Source organism: Zeugodacus cucurbitae, chromosome 2 (genome assembly GCF_028554725.1).
Source record: "Zeugodacus cucurbitae isolate PBARC_wt_2022May chromosome 2, idZeuCucr1.2, whole genome shotgun sequence".
Lineage (NCBI taxonomy): Eukaryota > Metazoa > Arthropoda > Insecta > Diptera > Tephritidae > Zeugodacus > Zeugodacus cucurbitae.
The window spans coordinates 65892001-65912268 of NC_071667.1; the positions used below are offsets into that span (position 1 = coordinate 65892001).

Here is a 20268-nt window from a genome sequence, read left to right on the forward strand (position 1 = left end):
AACTTCATAATTCTTACATTAATACAAATAAAATGAAGTATTAAATTTGAGATAGAAATCATTTTATAAAATTAAATTCTAAATTATACTCAGATGTTGGAAAATTGAAAGAAATTATGCTTATGATAGAATAAGATCATGAAACCACTTTTGAAGGGGTTTTCAATAAGAGCGCAATAAAACGAAAATGGTTTGGGATATCAATAAAATTTCAGACAGGACGATTAAGTCGACCATAATTGGGACGTAGCGCTCCTTAAATTGAGGCCACTGAGTAGTAAATTTTAATAATTTCGACTCGTTGTTGGATCGTATATCTTTCCATGATGAAAAGACAAACCTTACTGAAGAGAAATGTCAAAAGAGCATGAAAAATATGGCGCCGTTTGCTGTCCCTATTGGCCTACTTTTGTAGGTTCACTATTGAAAACCCCTTTAATACATTTTGGGGGTTATTTGGAATAAACATATCATAAAAGCCCACATCATTGTAAAAAAAGAATTTCAAATTAAAGCTCATGTATATTTAATTAATACTTTATATATAATTTATTCCTGTAACCGAAACTCAAATATTCGCTCAGAAAACGCACCATGATTCGATCGATATCCCAAACATGACCGTTGACAAAATAAAAGACCATCGGAGAGCCTTTAAATACCAAAATTGTACCCAAATTTACAAGAATCATTGAAATGTTGTAACTCAATGTTGACTCAAAAGTGCGATAATGAAGTTTTGAACACCAAACTGAAATTTAAAGTCATCTATAAGTGCTGTTTGCCCTATCATGACAGTGCCATGCTTCAATACTGTTAATGCAAGTCATCTTATATAATGCATACGTACTTTTTATCAGTCTATGCCTTCACTCTAAGTTACTGTATCCGTGTGTATTTTAATTAATAGTTGGCTTTTTAGGGCAAATTTACCTTTCAGCATTTCCGCTCCCCCATTTTGTGGTTCAATGAGTAATCAATTAATCTTTTGTTGGTAGTTAGTTTTGCAATATTTTGATATAATTAAATTTTTTATTCTATTTTTTTCAGTTACTTCCAAATCCCTTGCATATATGCTCCTATAACAGTACATTGATTTAAGTATAATATTTGTGAGCGAAATACGTGTATGTCGCATGTGTGTATTTGTAACACCATTTCCATATACTATAGCCATGGACGTCAGCTGCCATTTAAACCATTTTGCCATCTGCAATGCCAGCGCTGGAAAAACTAAGACATGACCGACAAATGGCTTGCCGAAAGTAAAACATTATCCACATTTTTGTTGCCTGCGTTATTCAACTTACCTTCCACATGTTCAACTTTCCAGTTACTATTGCCTCTTCCAGTTTGAATCAACGTTATGTGGAGCAGCGTTTTAAGTGGCTGTCAAACTGTTAGTGGAGATGACGAAAGCAGTGGTATAACAGTTTATTACACGAAAGCAATCGTCACCTTAACCCATTGATGAGTTTGTCGGGTACTACTTCAAAATTTCATTATTTTAATAAACATTGAATAGAGGGTGAAAATTCGTAGGTGCGGTATTTAAGGTCTAAGGGAAATTTGAAAATTGATATCATATATCGGGAATAGTAGCGAGAACCCTAAATTCAGTATTCAAAGTTAGGATGAAGATGAAGATGAAGATGAAGATAAAGATAAAGAAATGAAGATGAAGATGAAGATGAAGATGAAGATGAAGATGAAGATGAATATGAAGCTGAAGATGAATATGAAGCTGAAGATGAAGATGAAGATGAAGATGAAGATGAAAATGAAGATGAAGATGAAGATGAAGATGTAGATGAAGATGAAGATGAAGATGAAGATGAAGATGAAGATGAAGATGAAGATGAAGATGAAGATGAAGATGAAGATGAAGATGAAGATGAAGATGAAGATGAAGATGAAGATGAAGATGAAGATGAAGATGAAGATGAAGATGAACATGAACATGAACATGAAGATGAAGATGAAGATGAAGATGAAGATGAAGATGAACATGAACATGAAGATGAACCACCATAATCCACAAAAAAATTTCGAGCTAGAGAGACTTCCGAGTTACGGACGTAAATTTCTATGAAAGTTTTCGAAGTTCAGTGTATTTATGACGTCTGTTCTTAATCTGCTTCATGAAATTCTAACATCTCTTATCAGCTATTAAAAGAGTGTTTTATAGGTCTGCAATTAATACTCTCCAAGAGTCACTAAAGTAAAAGGCTTTATAGAATCGACCCTCACTTTAATTGAGTGAGCCAATAATGCTCAATTTTTTGTTAAATAATTATAGCTAAATTCAGTTATCAACAATCAATATTTGTTTAACATTTGAGATTTATTGATAAATTACGCTATACGAGTATTTACAATTTACAATAGATTTATTATTATGTATTATAATTATTTATTATTTTGTTTGGAATATATTTTTCCTTTAAACTATGTGCATGTGTCATTAACTATAAATAATAATATTTAATACAATTTAAGATAATTTAAGTCCTTTCATAGCTAATTTACTAGAAATTCCAACCGTTTGACTTACATAATACAGCGAAAGCCAGCTTTGAAATTTACAACAACTACAAATTACAGCATAGTAGAACACAGTTAGTAGGAGTAAAATATTTTTTTTACATAAAATAGTGATTAAAATAATTTATAATTAAATTAAATTTTCGAAAAAAAAATTTAAAATTAAAAATTTCCATTTTCCTTCTCGTCTCCTTTCGTTTTTCGTTTCAACTTTGTGTAACTTGCAACCTGGCAAATTGACAAAATTTCTAGCGCCACCACATTCGCTTTCATTTCGATAAAAAATAAATAAATGTGCACACATACATAAGTACTTGGTACATATGTATGTATGTGCTTATGCGAGATAAAGACTTATTGAAATTGCATAACTTTTGCTTAAGTAACCAAATCTTTCGAACAAAAGTCAATTTTAAGTGTTTCTCTCTTCTCTCTTTTCTTGTGATTATCCTCCCCTCCCACATGTACAGCACGGTCAATGCACTTGATTTGCTTTATATTCTTGCAACTCCAAGGAGACGCTTCTCAATTCCAACATTCACTGCTGGCGCCATAAAGTAAATTGTCCAATTTCTGCTTTGCCGTCACCTCCACGGGCGCTCCGTGGCCTGGCCGACCCCAGAAGGTGTCGAACGTTTCGAAGTGTTTGCTGCAGAGTTCGCGCTCATTTTGCTGCTCCGCGCACGTTGTCTGTCGCTTCACCGACATTTGTGTGTTCAAGTCGTGCAGATAGCGAATGTCTTGTGCTGTGGCGAGTCTGTTCACACACCCGCACACATATATATTTGCACAGAGAATGTGATGTGGCCAAAAAGTAAGACATCGAAGATCGAGCCGTTGCGACGCGTTGCGTGGTAAATCGATTGAGTTCATTTCAATCGATATGTTGTTGTTGTTATTGTTGTTATTGTTGTTCGTGTTGGTAGTTGTTTGGTGTTGGTTTTGGTGTTTGTTGGCGGTTGGCGGTTGGCGAGTACAGAGAAGACGGTATATATGTAGTTTGCATCAGTGTTTTTGCTGTGACTAGCTTTTGTTTTTGTTTTCATTGCATTTCGTTTTTGCATTTTTTTTTTTGCATTTGCTTTGGATTTCTAATTTTGTTTGCTAACTTTTTTCAAATTTCAATGCAGCTAATCTAATTGTTTTATATTATTTTATACTTTCACATTGATTACAATTGAAATTGTTCTGTTTTTTTTTGTTGTAATTTTTACGAAAAATTAAACAAATGAAAAAATAAAACTGATAAGCAACGCTAGTTTTGAATATTTATATAGTTCATAAGTCAAGTTTCTTTGAGTGCAAATCTTTAGTTATGTGTAGAGCTACATGATTTCTGCATATGTATATATGTATTAATGTATGATTATATATATAAAAGTAATGACTGTTGTATAAATTGATATAGTAGATTTCTTCTCGAATCATATATTTTTTTATCTGTGTCACCTACTCATTTCCACTTCTCAACTTAACTTCCAATATTATTTATCTCAATACACAATTTAAGTATGCTTTTAATTACCATTGCATAAAAAGCTTTAAAAAGCTCAATGTAAGCTGTGGAGAGAACATTAGAAATAAGCCCATTGAAAGCTCGTAAAAGCGAAAACTCTGCTCTTTTTATTGTCAAAGCGTGATTTAAGCGAATAATTATTAGCCTGGAAGCGTTTATTCTGCACTTTCTATACAACCAAGACTTGATCGGTTTATAAGCATTAAAGTTACCAAGAATTTTTTAGAAAGCTTCTGCTTTCAATTCACAAATGTACTTTAAAAGCTCTCTTAAATGCTAAAATTTTACTCGATTCTTCCAACCTTATCTTGATCAACCAATTTTTAAGCCCTTTAGGCTTCTTTACAAAAAAAAATATTATAACTAAGAACGCTAGCTCCAAGCTGCTGAATAGTATGACCGATAGGTGAAAGCTCAATCTTAAAAGGTTTAATCATGAAAGCTTATTTGAGTTTTGTTAAATTTCTTTAATAATATATAACTCAACCATCTGAAAAACCTTCAAAAACTTATTGATGTCCCTAAATATGTCAAGCTTGTTGAATGCTTTATGCTCGAAAAATGAAAACCGTTATATATAACTTTCAAACCACCTATAATTCTCCTAACATCAACATAGAATCACTGCTCCTGGGATAAAGCTTCCACAAAAGCACTAAGCGAAAGCACAAGCACTATCCTCCCGCCGCTTAAAAAGCTTAGCGAATATGCAAAGTGAATTTCTTTAAGCAACATGAAGTGCCGCTGCTACTATTCTCATTGCGATTGATGTTATTGCTGTTGTTCATGTGGCTGATGGCATTGCTTAAGTTACAAATCTTATTGGCGATATTGCGTTTGATTTTGCATTTGCTAATGCTGTTGCTAATCTTATCATTATTATTGCTGTTGTTGTTGTTGTTCATATTATTGATATTGATATTATTGCTATAGCTATTGCTATTGTTGCAGTGTAGTTGTTGCAAATGTTGCAGATATTTGCTACGAGTAATCATGTTGCATGCGTACCTATCTTTGGAGGCGGTGCGCTTGGTCACATCCGTGCTGGAGAGGCTAACGGGACGTGCATTGGCGCGACGACGTGCCAACAACGGCACCAATTCCACACCCTCACCACCCGTATTGGCACTGGTCTGCTCGGTATTGTTTGTGTTGCTCGTGTCCAGCGTGCCACCACAATGGCGTACAAAGCGTGGGCAGTGTTTTTGTTTTATAGCGGCAGTTGTTGTTGTAATTTGTGGATTTATTGCCGTAGCACGGCTTTGCTCTTTGTTAGAAGAGCTTTGATGTGGCTTTTTCAACGCCGGCATTGTAGCGACGCCACCACGGCAGCCCTTATTGGTTACAATGCCGGGACAGGTGCAAATGCAGAGCTCACAGCAACGTTGCACCTTTTTGTTGGTGCGCACTTTGCGGAAAGTTGGCTTCTCCGCTGGCGTAACGGGATTATCCTGATCGAGATCTTTCAGCATCTCCTTGTTGGTCCAACCCTGCGGAAGGAGATATTGGAGATTTTAAGTGATTTTGAACTAATAATTTTAGTGGACTGATTTTTTTATGTTTGTAGATCTTTCTTATGTTTCTAGATCTATATATTGTTGGGGATTTTACATTTCCAGGAGAAAAGTTCTAAAATATAAACTTCGAAAGTTTCTCAGAAAAAAAACATGATTGCTAATATACTAAAGACGGGTTCCATCTTCGTTTTAATCTTTTCAGCTTCAAGTCTTTCTTAACCACAGAAAGAGAGGTAAGGCCAATAAGACTTATCTTTCAAACTCCTAATAAGTTAACTACCAATACAATGAATTCCTAAACTCACCAGCGATTTCATGAAGGTGCTCCCTGCCGCTTTTGGACTGCGCCACGGTTTGCCGCCAGGACCAGCCTTACCCCAGGGATCTTTACTCAACTGAAATGAGACAGAAGCACACACAAAAGAAAGCCCACAAATAATATCATTGCATTGTAAGTTTAGTATCTGCTGCTCACCGGCTTCTCCAACTTTGCGACGAGCTTCTTCTTGCGTGGCGAACACTTTAAAACCGACTGTGTTTGTACGCCTTGCACCAGCGGGCACTTATCGCTATCCGACACCACAATCTTTTCCAGCAACGGCTTACCCTTGCTACCCGTGGCGGCACCCGGTTTATAGCGTACTTCGATGTCGAGATGTCCTTTATTGCGAAACGACATAGATGGGTGATCTTTGAGCGTTATATGCAAGGTCTCACCGTTTTTTGTGGCGCCCAAACCAACACCAATGCCACCAACAGCGTTGCTGCCGCCGCCGGTCACATTGCTATTGGTGGCACCAATGACTTTTGCGCCAACGCCAACATCGCCAACGCTACGCTCGCAAACAGTCAACACGCCGCCGGCGCCGGGATGACAGGCATCGGTGGTGGTGCGCACAGTATGTGTGTGTGTGGTGACGTGCGGTGGTGGTGGTGGCGCCGGCGGTGGTAATGGTGGTATGTGATGATGTAAATGATGATGATAACAGGTGGCGGGATCATGACACTTTTTACGCTGTGAGAAGTAATCGTTATAGCGACAGGGTTGCCAAGAGTTCAGGCGGTGCATAGTGCTCTGGAAGAAAGTGAAGAAATGCTTCTTGAAATGAATAATTTTGTTGATAGGAATTACTTACAATTGTGGGCGTGGAATGCAGGCCAATGGCTGTGATATCCTTGCGTCTGATTTCCAAATTAGGCGCGCCACCGCCAGGACGACCCCAAGGATAGTGCTTAACGAAGAGTTCGTAGTACTGCAATGACAGAAAAGTAGCAGGTTGAATAACTGTCTCTCTATGTATATCTGTGCGTATAACTACTCGAAATAACTTAACTAGGTCAGTGATACACAATTTATTGTTGTTGTGTTTTATTATTTATTTATTTTTTGCATTTGTAACGTTCCGAAAGTTCTTACCACCGCAACCCAAACTTAAACCGACACATCTATACATACTACAAAATACACGAAAACGCGCGAAAGTCTGCGAAACTCTTTTGTGGCACAGAAAAAGTCAGTAAGCTCTGCCAGACACTCCCACACTCCAACGTCGCAAATTTAATGAGGAAATATGGGCACAAGCGCAAAGTTATTGTCTACTTTCAGGCGCGGCAACTGTCTTCCTCAGTGCGCGCTACATTTCACTACCCATCTCTTAACCCACTAGTATCGGAAGCACGTGCTTTCACCACCCTCCTCAAGCTTTCCTTCTTCACGGCCGTCTTTGTTTATATTCTTTTGCCCAAAATGAAATGCCAAAATTAACTTCGTTTGTAGGTTGTTGTTATAGTTGCAAAATAAATAACAGCTCTACAACAATCACACTAAAATATAGTACTTTAGCCTACCTCTATATAAAATATATTATATATTCTTACTCGTAGTCAGTTCACAACTGATTTGTCTTTAGCGTGTCGCTCCACAACTTCGTTATCAACAACCGTTACACTCATCTCTACATACAACTAGGAAGCAGCGCGGAATTTCCAGTCACGCGATATTTGCTTGAGTTCGTTGCTCGCCTTGCTTGCGGTAGGCTCTACGAGGCGCCTAACCCTACGTCGCTCTTGGCTCTTGGCCTCTGATTTCTGCCGATTTTCATATTTGGGTAATTTGTACGTTTGCGCGCCGCTATTTATGCTAAACTATTCCAATCAGCATTGCCGCGGCAAGTCAAGTGAAATCACATTGTCAGACCGTCTTGGCATCTGGCTGACTTCCTGGTTTTATTGCTTGCAAATTGCATGGCAATATTTCATTGTGAATTTGCTTCGGCGCAAGCATTTCCAATTATATACATGTTTTTATTATATGCATATTAATTTTCTTGTTGATTTGGTTTTCTAATCACCTCGGGTCGTTAACCTCATTTGCTGGGATATATTACTATTTAATTAAATGCAAAGTGAATTATAACGTGGGGTTTTCTTGATTTTCTATTTATGTAATTGTTTTTAGAAAATTTTAAGGAAAGCTTACATTTTTTTTTGTTTAAAACTAAAAGGTACATGACTATACTACACTAAAAAAACTAAGCCAGGACACCCATCGAAATCAACAAATTGTCTATTTCTGAACTATTTCTCCTTTCATATTCCTTGAAGACATTATTGATACCAAAAAGTACTCTATAGGTGTTGTTCGATTAATGCGCCAGGCGAACTAACTTTTCGCTAGAGAAATAACTGTCCATGAATATTTGTGTATGATTAGACTCTGTGCCCGTCTCGTATGGCGAGTAATCCCAATCGAACAAAATCAAGATTAATAATAAAAAACCAAGAATAATAATAATAATTTTGAACGTTTGCTCCAAAGCCTGAATCGAAGCGGGATTGTCCGCTTACACTTTAGACTTTGGCTCTACAGCACTCTGTGAGCTTTGGCCTGTTGAACAATACGACTCCAAGCTACTCTGTCTTTTGCGGTCTCTCTCCAGTTTTCCAGTCGGAGCTTCTCAGATATTCGTTTAATTCGTCCTTCCATCTTGATGTTGACCTTCCTCTTGCTCTGCCGATGAATGCTTTCGGGTTCAGTATCTTCTTTTGGGCTCGTGAATCATCCATTCCTAGCCATCTTAATCGTTACGTTTTGATATATCGCACCACGTATCCGCCCAGAACTAGCTGGCCAAGTTCGCTATTTCATCTTATACTCCGTTCATCTGCGCCGAAAATTTTTCGGAGAATGTGGTGCCGTCTTTTTGAAAACAAATGTCGCCAAGGTCATGAGCTTCAATTTCAGGGATCAACTAGTCGGTTATCATGGCGCGATAACGGTCGCTATTGACGGCTACGGCTTTATTTTCGTGCGGACGATATTATCCAATAATGAATGCTGGGTCTCGAGATAGGTGTGTTACAAATAGTACGCTCAGTAGGCCGATTATGTAGACCATAAGTTGAGCGAACCGCGCGAATTTGAATTTTCGTAATCAAGTTGAACAATTTGTAAAGATTGTTCAGGTGTAAGTCTTTCCATGACGAAGCGCCACACAATACTGAACAAAAATAACATGACAGCTTGACACGACTCAATCGTGGTCAGTCAAAAAAAAAGCTATTGAAAAAAGTACTCTGATTCAATCACCCGATAAAAGTTCAAAGTTAAAGTTGAAAGTTAGGACATTGTTATGAAGAACACAACAAAAATTAGAGATTTAATAATATAGTGTGTTTGAGCTCGAGCTTAGTTAATTGACTGGATTAAGGAACATTAAATATGTAAATTGCAAATTAATGTTCCATTTTTAACTGTAAGTCAATGAGATTTCGGTCTGTTTAGTTAGAGCAATCTTCAACATAATATCGGGCCTCTAAATAATATTTGAAATTAGTCATTTGATATAATTTTATATGTAGACATTCACGTATCCCTTAATTGAGTCAATTAACAAAATTTCTTCACCATTTTTTATAAAGAAAATTTGCTAATTCACTCAATTAAAGGACTTCATGAAACTTCTATGGAAATTTTAATAGCCTTTAATCTAGAAATCCCATATCTATTTTTTTTTTCAATATTGAAGAATGGTTATTGAAAAAATTATCTAAATATATACAAGTCACTCATTTATTCTTCTTTGGAATACAAATTTATACTAGCACCGCTACAAATTCACATAAGCCGTAAATTACTCACCTCAGCTTTATCCTTCTCCTTGCGCGCCACTTCCTCAGCTTTGCGACGCCGCCACATACGCATACTCTCCTCGGCGTTTTTGCGCTCCACCAAACGTTTCTTCTCGTCGCACCACAACAATGGATGCTCGTAATGATCGCGACAAAATTCATCACTGGTTGTCATTTTGCCACCTGCGCTCGCACACACACACACAAACACAAATGCACACAGAGGGATTTTACACTACGCGTTGAGGGCACACTAGAACGCAGCTGCTGCAACACTTGAATCTATGACACTTCCACACTAAAGGATTATTGCACATTAAATGCAGCGGAAACCGACATTTCAAACTGTGTGTGCGACGAGGCGAGATGCGAATTTGTGCAGTTTGGAAGAACGAACGGATGAAGGGCTTACGATGCGCTTACGACGGTCGCAGGAAACGAATAAATCTGCCGGAAATGAATGCTTTGCTCAAGTGTTGCCAAACAACAACTGGCGCGTCACAGGCAAAAGTTCGCGCCGCCAACCAGCCAACCAGACAAACTAGGAAATTCTATGGAAAAAGTCAGCAGTCAGAAGCCAAACACGAATGCGCTGCTGCCTGGTGCCTGGTACGGCGCTTACCATGCCATTTATATTCGCGCGCACAAACCCAAGCACACGCGGAAGCAATCGCACCGTGTGAGCACCTGAAATCGATACCTACCCGTAGGCGCACCACCTATTTACGGTTATTTAGGTGCTAACGGAGTTTTCGACTGACGCGCGCTCGTTGTCTTGGAGCTGAAGAAGCGACGTTCATTCGTTTTGGCGCTTCACTGCTGCAGGTGCAGCTCGTGCGACAACAACTACTCTAGTGGCCCTGCGGCACACACTTATTTATAGTCGCGTTTTGGGCGCGCACTCGCGCTTACACAGCAAATTGGCATATATTGACAGTACACACACTCGTAGTGAATTGTTGTTATTGCTGTTACACTGCACGTTTGCTCAAGTTTCGACTTCCGTGCGCGTTTGGCAAGTGTCCTTGAGGGCACTTGTTTTTTGTTCAGCTGCGATACACATTTTTGTTTGCCACTTTGCTTGCACATCGCCAAACTGCTGCTCGTGTGTTTGCCGTTTTGTTCGCATGTTTGCTCTCTGCAAAATGGCTGCACTAAAAGCTCTGGGTTATCGGGCCAGATAAATATTTTCCCATTCGACTTTGCACGCGCGCTCGTGCACTTTGCTGTGTTATTGTTTACAAATTTGAAAGTAAAATTTTAAACTGCTTAATTCATGCAGGTGGAGTTTACAACAGCAGCTACTACAACTCACTCTATTATATGGGCGCTTCCTTATGTGGTATTCACATTTACTTTAAATCCTAAATAGTGTATCCGAGAATAATTCCTGTAGAAACACGATCGCTTTACTATATAAAAACAAATAAGAGCTAGAATTATAAACACTTTATTAATAATATGAGGATTTCATAGTGTTGTTAGGTGAAGTTGGTAGTCACTGATAACCAAACCAGCTTCTCTGATGAAGTAAAGTCAATAGTCCGTGAAAAAAAATGTCCACTAAAACTTGTACAAGGTCAAAATTTTCTCTATTTCACTTAAAACTAACTAGAATAATGAAATTTTTTTCAAAATGTCATATCTGGGGAAATTTTCATCTTAATTGAACTGTTTAAGGTATTAAAGTTAAGGGATGAGCCTAAGCTAACATATACTACGTTGTTCCTTCCGCCTTTTTGTCTTTTGAATAAAGCGCTACAGAGCTCGTATCTGGCAATACTATACATCTTTGAAAGGTCTTGACATAACCTACAAAACGACGCTATGCATGATTAGTTTGGACGTGTAAACATGAAGTTCACTAACGCCGAAATTCATGCTATTTCAAAGTTTTCCTTCGTTAAAGGCAAATGGGGGATGGTACTCTATTACTTCGAACTGCGGAGGAATGGTTTCGACGATTCAGAGCGGGTGAAAACGACACCATGGACACCACCGCCAGCCAGCGGAAGACCTGTGACGACGAACACCGATCAAATCATGGAAAACATCGTGACATCGCTCAGTAGATGGGAGTTAGTCATCAAACCATTTTAAACCATCTGCAGAAGGCTGGATATACAAAAAAGCCTGATGTTTGTGTGCCGCATGATTTGACGCAAAAAAACATTCTAGACCGAATCAACGCCTGCGATATGCTGCTGAAACGGAACGAATTCAACCCATTTTTGAAGCGGATGGTGACAGGCGACGAAAAATGGATCACATACGACAATATCAAGCGAAAACGGTCGTGGTGGAAGACCGGTGAATCGTCCCAAACAGTGGCCAAGCCTGAATTCACGGCCAGGAAGATTTTGCTGTGTGTTTGGTGGGATTGGAAGGAAATCATCCTACTCACCTACTGCGAACAACTGCACCGCTTGACGCAGGCGATCGACCAGAAGCGTCCAGAATTGGCCAACAGTAAGGGTGTAGTCTTCCACTAGGACAACGCCATACCACACACTTCGTTGATGACTCGTCAGAAGTTACGGAAGTTCGGATAGGAGGTTTTATCGCATCCACCATATAGCCCGGACATAGCGCCAAGTGAATACCATCTGTTACTGTCCATGACGAACGCCCATGATGGTATAAAGTTGAACTCAAAAGAGGCTTTTGAAAAGTGGCTGTCCGAGTTCTTCGCAAATAAGGAAGGGGGCTTCTATTATGAAGTTGCCGTCTAGATGGAAACAGATCACTGTAACACTTTTTATAAAGCAGATATTTGACAACCTAATATCTTCGCTCTAAAAACCTCGTAAACCGTCAAACAGATTTCTAACCAGAATTTTTAAAAGCAAGCTGTTTCTAATATATTTGAAAATCTATAACTAAAATTTCAAATCATTTAAGTTCAAATTAAAAACCTAGCAACATATAATTGACACTATTCTCAATAGGCTAGGCTGAGGTTTCCCAACTTTCTTTGAAGTTTTTAATCCAATGTCTCTTCTCATTTGCTACGATACATTTCACGATCTAGAGGTTGCAGAGGTTTTTTAGAAGAGATGAGCAAATTTTTGACGATTTTCTATCAAATACCAAAAGTTATTAGTTTTGATTTCATCATAATACCGTAGCTCCCAGTCACGTAAAAATTTTAATTATAGTCCTCACATCACATCATCTTATATATTTCTACTTAAAAGAACACTGTCATCTCTTTAAAAAATATTGTAGGAAGTTTTAGATTATTTAACTTACATCTACATTAAATCAGAGTCAGCTCATTAAAAAAATATATACACTAACTCATGAAATCAGCAACCTCAAATTTACCCATTTTATTTACGACAACTTGCAATAAATGATAAACGCCAGTAATCCCCCCCTGTACGCAATATTTTTCTTTTCTGTAATATTTCCTTCCTTTGAGTGATTCGAGCGATTGCTCTACTTCCGATTGCTTTATTTATATATCCGTTACATGTAATTACCCTCAATACTTAATTGAATCACGCAATCGGCGTACACTTGAACAACTGGCCATCTACTTAGTTAGCTACAGAGTAAACAGTACTTGTTGATATTTAGAATGCACACACATACTTATGCACAATTCAGTAATTATCAGCACACACACACACACATAAATCAGGAGCACAGTCATATAGTAGTATATGTGCATATCGAGTTAAGCACTCTAAGCGCGCATTAAGCAGCGAGTGCGGACAGTAAGTAGGACTTCCGGCGCATTTTGCTCATCCATCAATGCTCACGAGTCAATGAATACAGCATCCTGTACTAAGAAATGAAGGAGGTGGTTTAGGGGGAGTTAATGAGCTGAACTAGTTGCGCGCTTGTGAGCTTTAACGTTGACCAACATTTCAAATAAACCAGCAGAGGTTTTTAGTTGGCTGATTTGTTGTTAATGTTGCCTTTGGCGAGGTAAGGAAAGAATTCTTCGGGGAATTTTACAGTAGCTAACTATAATTTTTTTTAATTTTATGTATATATATTAGGGCTCTTAAAATTATTCGATTAACCTGAAAACCGATTATTCGAATATCCGGTTTGTAACCGTTCGTACGAATATCAAACGGTTAATACTATTCGATTAGTCGCAATGTTACGACTATTCGAATAGTTATACTGTCACTATTCGAATAAATGAAAATTGTTTGAAATACAAGCAGCCTTTGATTTTTGTTTGTTTTTACTTGTGAAAATGCCAGTTGTGCGCATTTTTCCTGTGTTTCACTTTTTTCAATAAAAATGGAAATTAAATGAACTTACACTATTCGAATAGTCGACAAAGAAACGGTTAACCGGATAGTCGGAAATGAGCGGTTAATCGAATAGTCGATGACTGACGACTATCCGAATAGTGCAAACCGAATACTATTATTCGAATAATGCCCTATTCGGTTAATTCGGTTAGTCGATTCGTCGAATACCAAGAGCTCTAATATATATATAAACAGTACATTCGAGGTGTTGAATGAGGGCCGTTCGACAAGATGCCTCAATGAGCTAGAGCTCCATTAGACTTAGGCGACATAATTGAGGTGCCTTAATTTCTATAAAATAACTGAATATTTGTTGCTTAAAGGATCCTACGTCTCTTCGCAAGATCCAATGTTGTTTACATTTGTTGTTTACAATTGCTTTACAATCATCCAGGTAAAAAATTATATTTGGAGAGAAGAGCCCTTCTGAAAGACACTTTATTTATAGAGATTGCACGGATTCTATAAAAAAAAAACACAAAATTAGGGAACATAAAGGAAATTAAAGATCGACAAACAGAGAGGGAGAGAGAGAATATATGCTATCTTTACAAGGATAATCTCTATATATAAATGCGTTCCAAGCATTCACGGAAAATTGGGTTAAATAAACCACAACACGTATATGATATATTGAACCCTCTCTTATATAGCAACACATATGTACATATTATATGCACGACACTGTCAGTCTCTTTGTTTTTATATCAATCTCATTCAGTTTATAGCGTGCCAATGAGCTGCTTGTTGCTGGCGAAGCCTTTGAGCATTTTACAGCAACAACAAAATAGTTGTGATTCAATTCGCAGGACTCAACAAAAGCGGCGGGCCGTTAGTTACATTCTAGACTCTCACTTAAAACAACAGCTTCATTTTATTTGCTCGCCTCTAGCAATGGACTTGGCACTTCACTAGTAAAACAGGACCACACATACATACTTTATAGTAACGTTGGCGGTGCTTTGAGCGCAAACAGCTCATGTCATTCTCTGTCTGCAGCGCGTCGAACAAAAACAGTACCAACACTTAACTGCTGCTGCCTTTTGTGGAAATGATTAAATATATGGCATATTCACTTGAACGAATGCCAGCTGTTGCCTAGCTCATCAACGCTTTCCACCATTTTAGTACTCATACAAACATGTGCAATGATAGCGCTTTACAGAGTAAATATATTTGACCCCTCGAACTGCTTCTTTATTTCATAATACTCACAGATCATTCTACATATACTCATAAGTCAGTCACTCGGTTGAATGTAAACAGTAACACAGTATGTTGCAGCACTGACTTTTTGTAAACACACATATTGATTTTGCACTTAACATACATACATGCATAAGCACGCAACTTATTTTGACCCTTTTGCCTGCTACTACTACTTTTTTAAGTGCCAGTCTACAGTGACCAAAAGGAATCACTAATATTCCACTGACATGTCGTTTACTCAAGCACTGCCCGAGTGCCTGAAGTTTTCGGTTTTTACTTATTTTTTCGCAGACATGTTTCCCAATAAGGTTTCAGGGTTTAAAGTTGGCGAAAAGGAAAAGTTTTTAAAGAAGATGTTATGTGACTTTCGCAGTAAGGTACTAAATATTCAGAGCATACACGTTAGATAGTTTTCAAAGGTCGATAAGAAGCCAAAAGACGAATAACCGCAAGATCAAAGACCAAGTACCCTCTTTCTTCATGGTCTACTTAACCCAATCTGATCCGGTATCCGACTTAGGATAGGAAACCTATATAGAGTCTGCCGCCCCATACACAAGAACAATTATATAATTTCAATCCTTCTGATCAAATCGGTCAACTCTCTGTACTAACTTAAAGGAAGTATGCAATATTAAGGGAAACCCCACCCCACCCCCCACCCCCCACCCCCTTCCACATTTTCGGTTTAAAAAAAATCGATTTTTTTTATTTAATTCGAACTTATAACAAGAATGTTCCTTTCAAATTTAAAGTAAAAATTTCAAAAACTCTTGAAGATACAGTGGAACTTCCAGAACTCGAACTTCTATAACTCGAAGTTCTCCATAATTCGAACTCATAAGTTAGCAATTGAAGTCAAATTTCATACAAATTTCCTTCCATAAATCGAATTTTTCGAAATTTAAAATTTTACTATTGAGGCAGTATTTTAAAGGAGTCCCTATATTCGTATGGAGGCGAACAACAAAAATATGATATCACTCTTATGGATTGCATAAATCGTGTAACAACGGCGTGGAATATAGACGTCAAGAGCCAAAAAATAGCAAAATGCAACAAACAAAATTACAGAACTGTCTATAAATCTATATTTTATACCTTTTTGAAAAATTTATGTTTTAATGAAGTCTCGTTAATTCGAAGTTTTTTTGTGGATTATGGTGATTCGAGTTAGAGAATTTCCACTGTATATCCGATTTATGGTGGAAGCGTCAGGCCGAGAGCCGAGAGCGCGTTTAAAGGTTTAAGGTCCGCCATTTTGCTAATTTTTGTGCGAAATTTATAATCCTAGTTCATACCAGAAAAAATCGTCAAAATTTGAAATCGAGAATCCCGTTAAACTCTTGCAAAAAAACGTACGATCTCGAAACAGATCGAGGTACTGAGTCAAGAAATTGTTAAAACTTACTGAGTAATCGGTCGACGACTATAGCTATATCTAGTATGATAGTGGGCTCTGTTCTAAAGAAGCTTTAAAAAAATATGGAAACCATTTCAGATGGTGGTGAGTTGCCTATTTATTATATAAAAGGTTCTGAACTCTCCACAGATGCATGCAAAAACTCTGTAAGCCGTTTTTCAAGTGGGTACATTCAATACTCAACTTTTTCTTCTTAAAAGGAGTTCTGAAAATTATGGCACTATCAAATTTTACTTTTGTAACATTTTTATATCATACGGTAAAATGAAGCAGTTCAAATTAAACGAATTCCGCTAGGTAAACTGGTATAAAGTTATTCCTTTCTAATAATTAATAAACTGGTACAATTTTTTATACTTAATAGACTGGTATAAACTGATTATTTTATATAAAATATTTAAAATAATAAGCATTGGTTTTAAAAACATTTTATTTATTCTTTAGTCAGCATAACAATTCGTACATTTCTCAGTGTTGTATTTGTAAAAAACAATTATTTATTTTATGCATTTTTCATGCATACAGACAAACATATATTTATGTATATAGCTCACCGTTTTTTTTTTTGTAAATATACGTCACGTGCTTGTATATATTTACTCGCAATTGTAAAGTTTTCATTTTTTTTTTATTTTTAAAGAAATACAATTTTATATAAACATTCGATTTTCTTCATAATTATTTAATAATTGTAAAATTTTGAAAATATAAAATAATTTCTAGCAACAAATTATAGCTATTTTTAACAAAATATATTGGAAAGAATTTTTTAACAATTGAATTTAAATGGAGTGAAGGAATTCGCTTTAAGGATGGAATTTTTTCTTATTTATTGACTTTTTTATTTGTGTAAATTTGAAATTTAATTAAATTTATTTTTGAATTTTAAACTCCACACACTGGTAATAACTGTTTTCAACAGTTAACAAAAAATTATTTTTCGTATTTAAAAAAAAACTATAAACTCTCTTGTATTCTATATACATAGTTCTTTAGCACTATATACACATAAAAAATTGTATCAAAATTCCTCCTCAAATATCTTAAGTAAGGTATTTTTAGTATTTTTCAAGAACACATTCGTTATAATTTCCGTTATAATTAAACTGTTTAAGTTAACCGCTATCAACTGTCTCATTTGTACAATAGTTATAGTATGTACATAGCGTATGTACAGTTATTTCTTGTCTACTCTACATATATGTGTGTATATATAATTGTTTGTTTTCATTTCCTTTTTTCCGGTCTTTAATACAAACTAAATTAAGTTTAAACCAACCTTTCTCCCGTTTTGTTTGTTTGTTTGCTTATTTGCTGGCTTTTTAAGTATGTCAGTTGCTGTTTTTGTTGTGTTTTTTATTTTTCGCATATAATATATATATATATGAACATTACTATGCATTCAGTTATGTACATATTAAATATTTTCTGTTTGGTTTAACTTATTTCCTGCGTATATTTTGTTTAAATATATATATATTTGTATTTTTGTTGCTTCTTCTTTTTCAAGCTCCTCTTTACATTACCATAAATTATTTACAATGTCAACAAGACTTACATACTAATGCATAAAGTTATTAAAATTATAATATTTCTGTGTGTTTAGACTATATTTATGCTTTTCACAAATTTGCAAAAAAAAAAAAGAAATAACAACAACAACAGTAAACGTATGATGTTTGCTACGCTTTTGTTGTTAACTGTAGTTTTGTTGTGATAAACACAGTTATTTTTATATAACATGTTTTTTGCGCTTTTGTGTATTTACAACAACATTTATTTGCTGCTTAATTTGTTGTTTTTTTTGTTTTTTGTTTTTTATTTGTTTGTTTATAACTTATTTATTCATTTCTGCATATTTGCATATAAAATCTATTCATAATTTATTTTGGACTTCTTTTTATCGTATTATAATATATTAGCTTTTATATAGTTACAAATTATATATATTTATGTATATATTATATGTATTTATATATTTATATAAAAATGTATAATTATATTCATATTATTTAACATTTGCAAATGTGTTTTTGATTTGTGTATGTTGTTTTTGTTTTTGTTTTTGTTTTTTGTGTGTTATGTTGCACTATTCTGTGTTGCACCAGCTGCCCCTGCACCCGTTACTTAAGCTATTATTTCATACGATTAATGACTAAATCCGCGACCACTTGCAGACCCTTCTGGTATGGCGACTCGGTCAGCTCCTGCGCCAATCGTATCGCTTCGATGCAGTGCTTCTTGGCCAAAAAGCGCGTCTGTTCGAGCCCATGCGATTTGTGGACTAGTTCGAAGGCACGTTCAACATCGCCGGGTTCACTGAAGCGGCGCATTATCATCGGGTTGAGTTCGGGATACTGCAATGGAGAAGGGAGATACATTTTTTTATATGTTCGAGTGCAATAAAATTTTAATATTGATATGTATTATTGTATTTTTTATATAAAAAATAATATTTAAATGTCTTAAGAAAAAAAATATGGAATTAGCCAACTTATATATATTTAAGTCGTTACAAAAAGTATAAAGAAATGTTTTTTGCTAAAAGTATGCTTTAAAACTCTGTAAATTTAATAATTCCTCGTTTAATAATAGCCTGGCCATTTATTAGTACTATATTAGGTGTGAAACTTTGTTAAGGTGTATGCTTCGCCTAAAGGTAGGCAACATTTTTGACATAAAATGTTACTAACACGGCAGTACTATTTACATTCACAAATACCAAGGTTTTTCCTAAAAATATAGGCATTTTACAACTTATTACTATCATATTATTATGCATATTATTAGAATTTAGCACCGCCTTAAGGTAGGCAATTTTTTATGGGTATCGGGCATTCAAAATAATTTCAAATTTGAAAAACGATTCACGGCATTGTTTAAAATCTCTCAATGGATTAATCACCTTTCGCACAGAACAAACATTAGCGATCCTCAAATGCAACTAATACGTTTAAAGCGCCTAAAAGCAGGCCATCGTAGCAGCAATTTAGTGCCAGATTTCGATAAAGCTCCAGCAATGAATGAACGGAAAGCAGGAAGGCTGATAATCGTACGAACGGAAGCGGTGCTTAACCACAAACCCACTGGAATGGTGGGAATGTTGAGAGGCGCAATAATTGACGCTGTTTAGTCGCACGTACAACTACACCCATTGACTGCCACCAAGCACAGACTAAACTGAACTATTTCACTCCAACTGAGTGACACCCTACAATTGTTTCCATTTTTATAACTGTCGCAACGCACCTGCCACAAACGTCACAAGTGTCAACTATTAGCTCCTACTCACAGTCATATCATACACATAAGAAATACGTTTGACGCATAACATCAGTTGTTGTTTGTCGCTACTCTCCTGCCACTCTACAGCCCCGTTGGCAATCAACATTCATCAGCTGCAGCTTAAAAACCACCTCACGTCCATACAAATTGCTTCGCATATCAATTTTCGAAAAACTATTCAATTTGATTGCGAGGCGCTGCGTGTTGAGCGACTAACAAGTGTGTTTGAGGTAATTAGCGCGGAGGGAGGGGAATCATTTTGTAGGCAGGGTGTAGTGGTGTTACTACAAAATTCCATAATATATGATGCCAACTAAATAACTTTATGATGCACTGCTGATTTTGGATTTGCGTAGCATCGATTTT

General features: G+C 36.4%; 2 protein-coding genes across 3 annotated transcripts in view; both read right to left on the reverse strand.

The window, feature by feature from the left end:
- Window positions 1–2440: 2440 nt before the first annotated feature.
- LOC105219048 (uncharacterized) lies at window positions 2441–10233 on the reverse strand. Of its 2 annotated transcripts, XM_029044746.2 has the most exons (6): window positions 9719–10232; window positions 6714–6830; window positions 6053–6652; window positions 5883–5972; window positions 5069–5550; window positions 2441–3301 (listed from the first exon to the last, which is right to left on the reverse strand). In XM_029044746.2, the coding sequence occupies exons 1-6, from the start codon at window positions 9881–9883 to the stop codon at window positions 3070–3072; spliced, it is 1686 nt and encodes a 561-aa protein (XP_028900579.2). In that variant the 5' UTR covers window positions 9884–10232; the 3' UTR covers window positions 2441–3069. The 2 variants fall into 2 exon arrangements, with proteins under 2 accessions (XP_028900579.2, XP_011193274.2); XM_011194972.3 differs by lacking the exon at window positions 2441–3301 and having other exon boundaries at window positions 3405–5550; window positions 9719–10233.
- A 7439-nt stretch (window positions 10234–17672) lies between these two features.
- LOC105219049 (all trans-polyprenyl-diphosphate synthase PDSS1) overlaps window positions 17673–20268 on the reverse strand; it is a 71890-nt gene continuing 69294 nt past the window's right edge. The window contains exon 8 of the mRNA XM_054225641.1: window positions 17673–18974. Within this exon, the coding sequence (XP_054081616.1) occupies window positions 18753–18974 (222 nt within the window). The 3' untranslated portion in view covers window positions 17673–18752. The remainder of the gene's footprint in view (window positions 18975–20268) is intronic.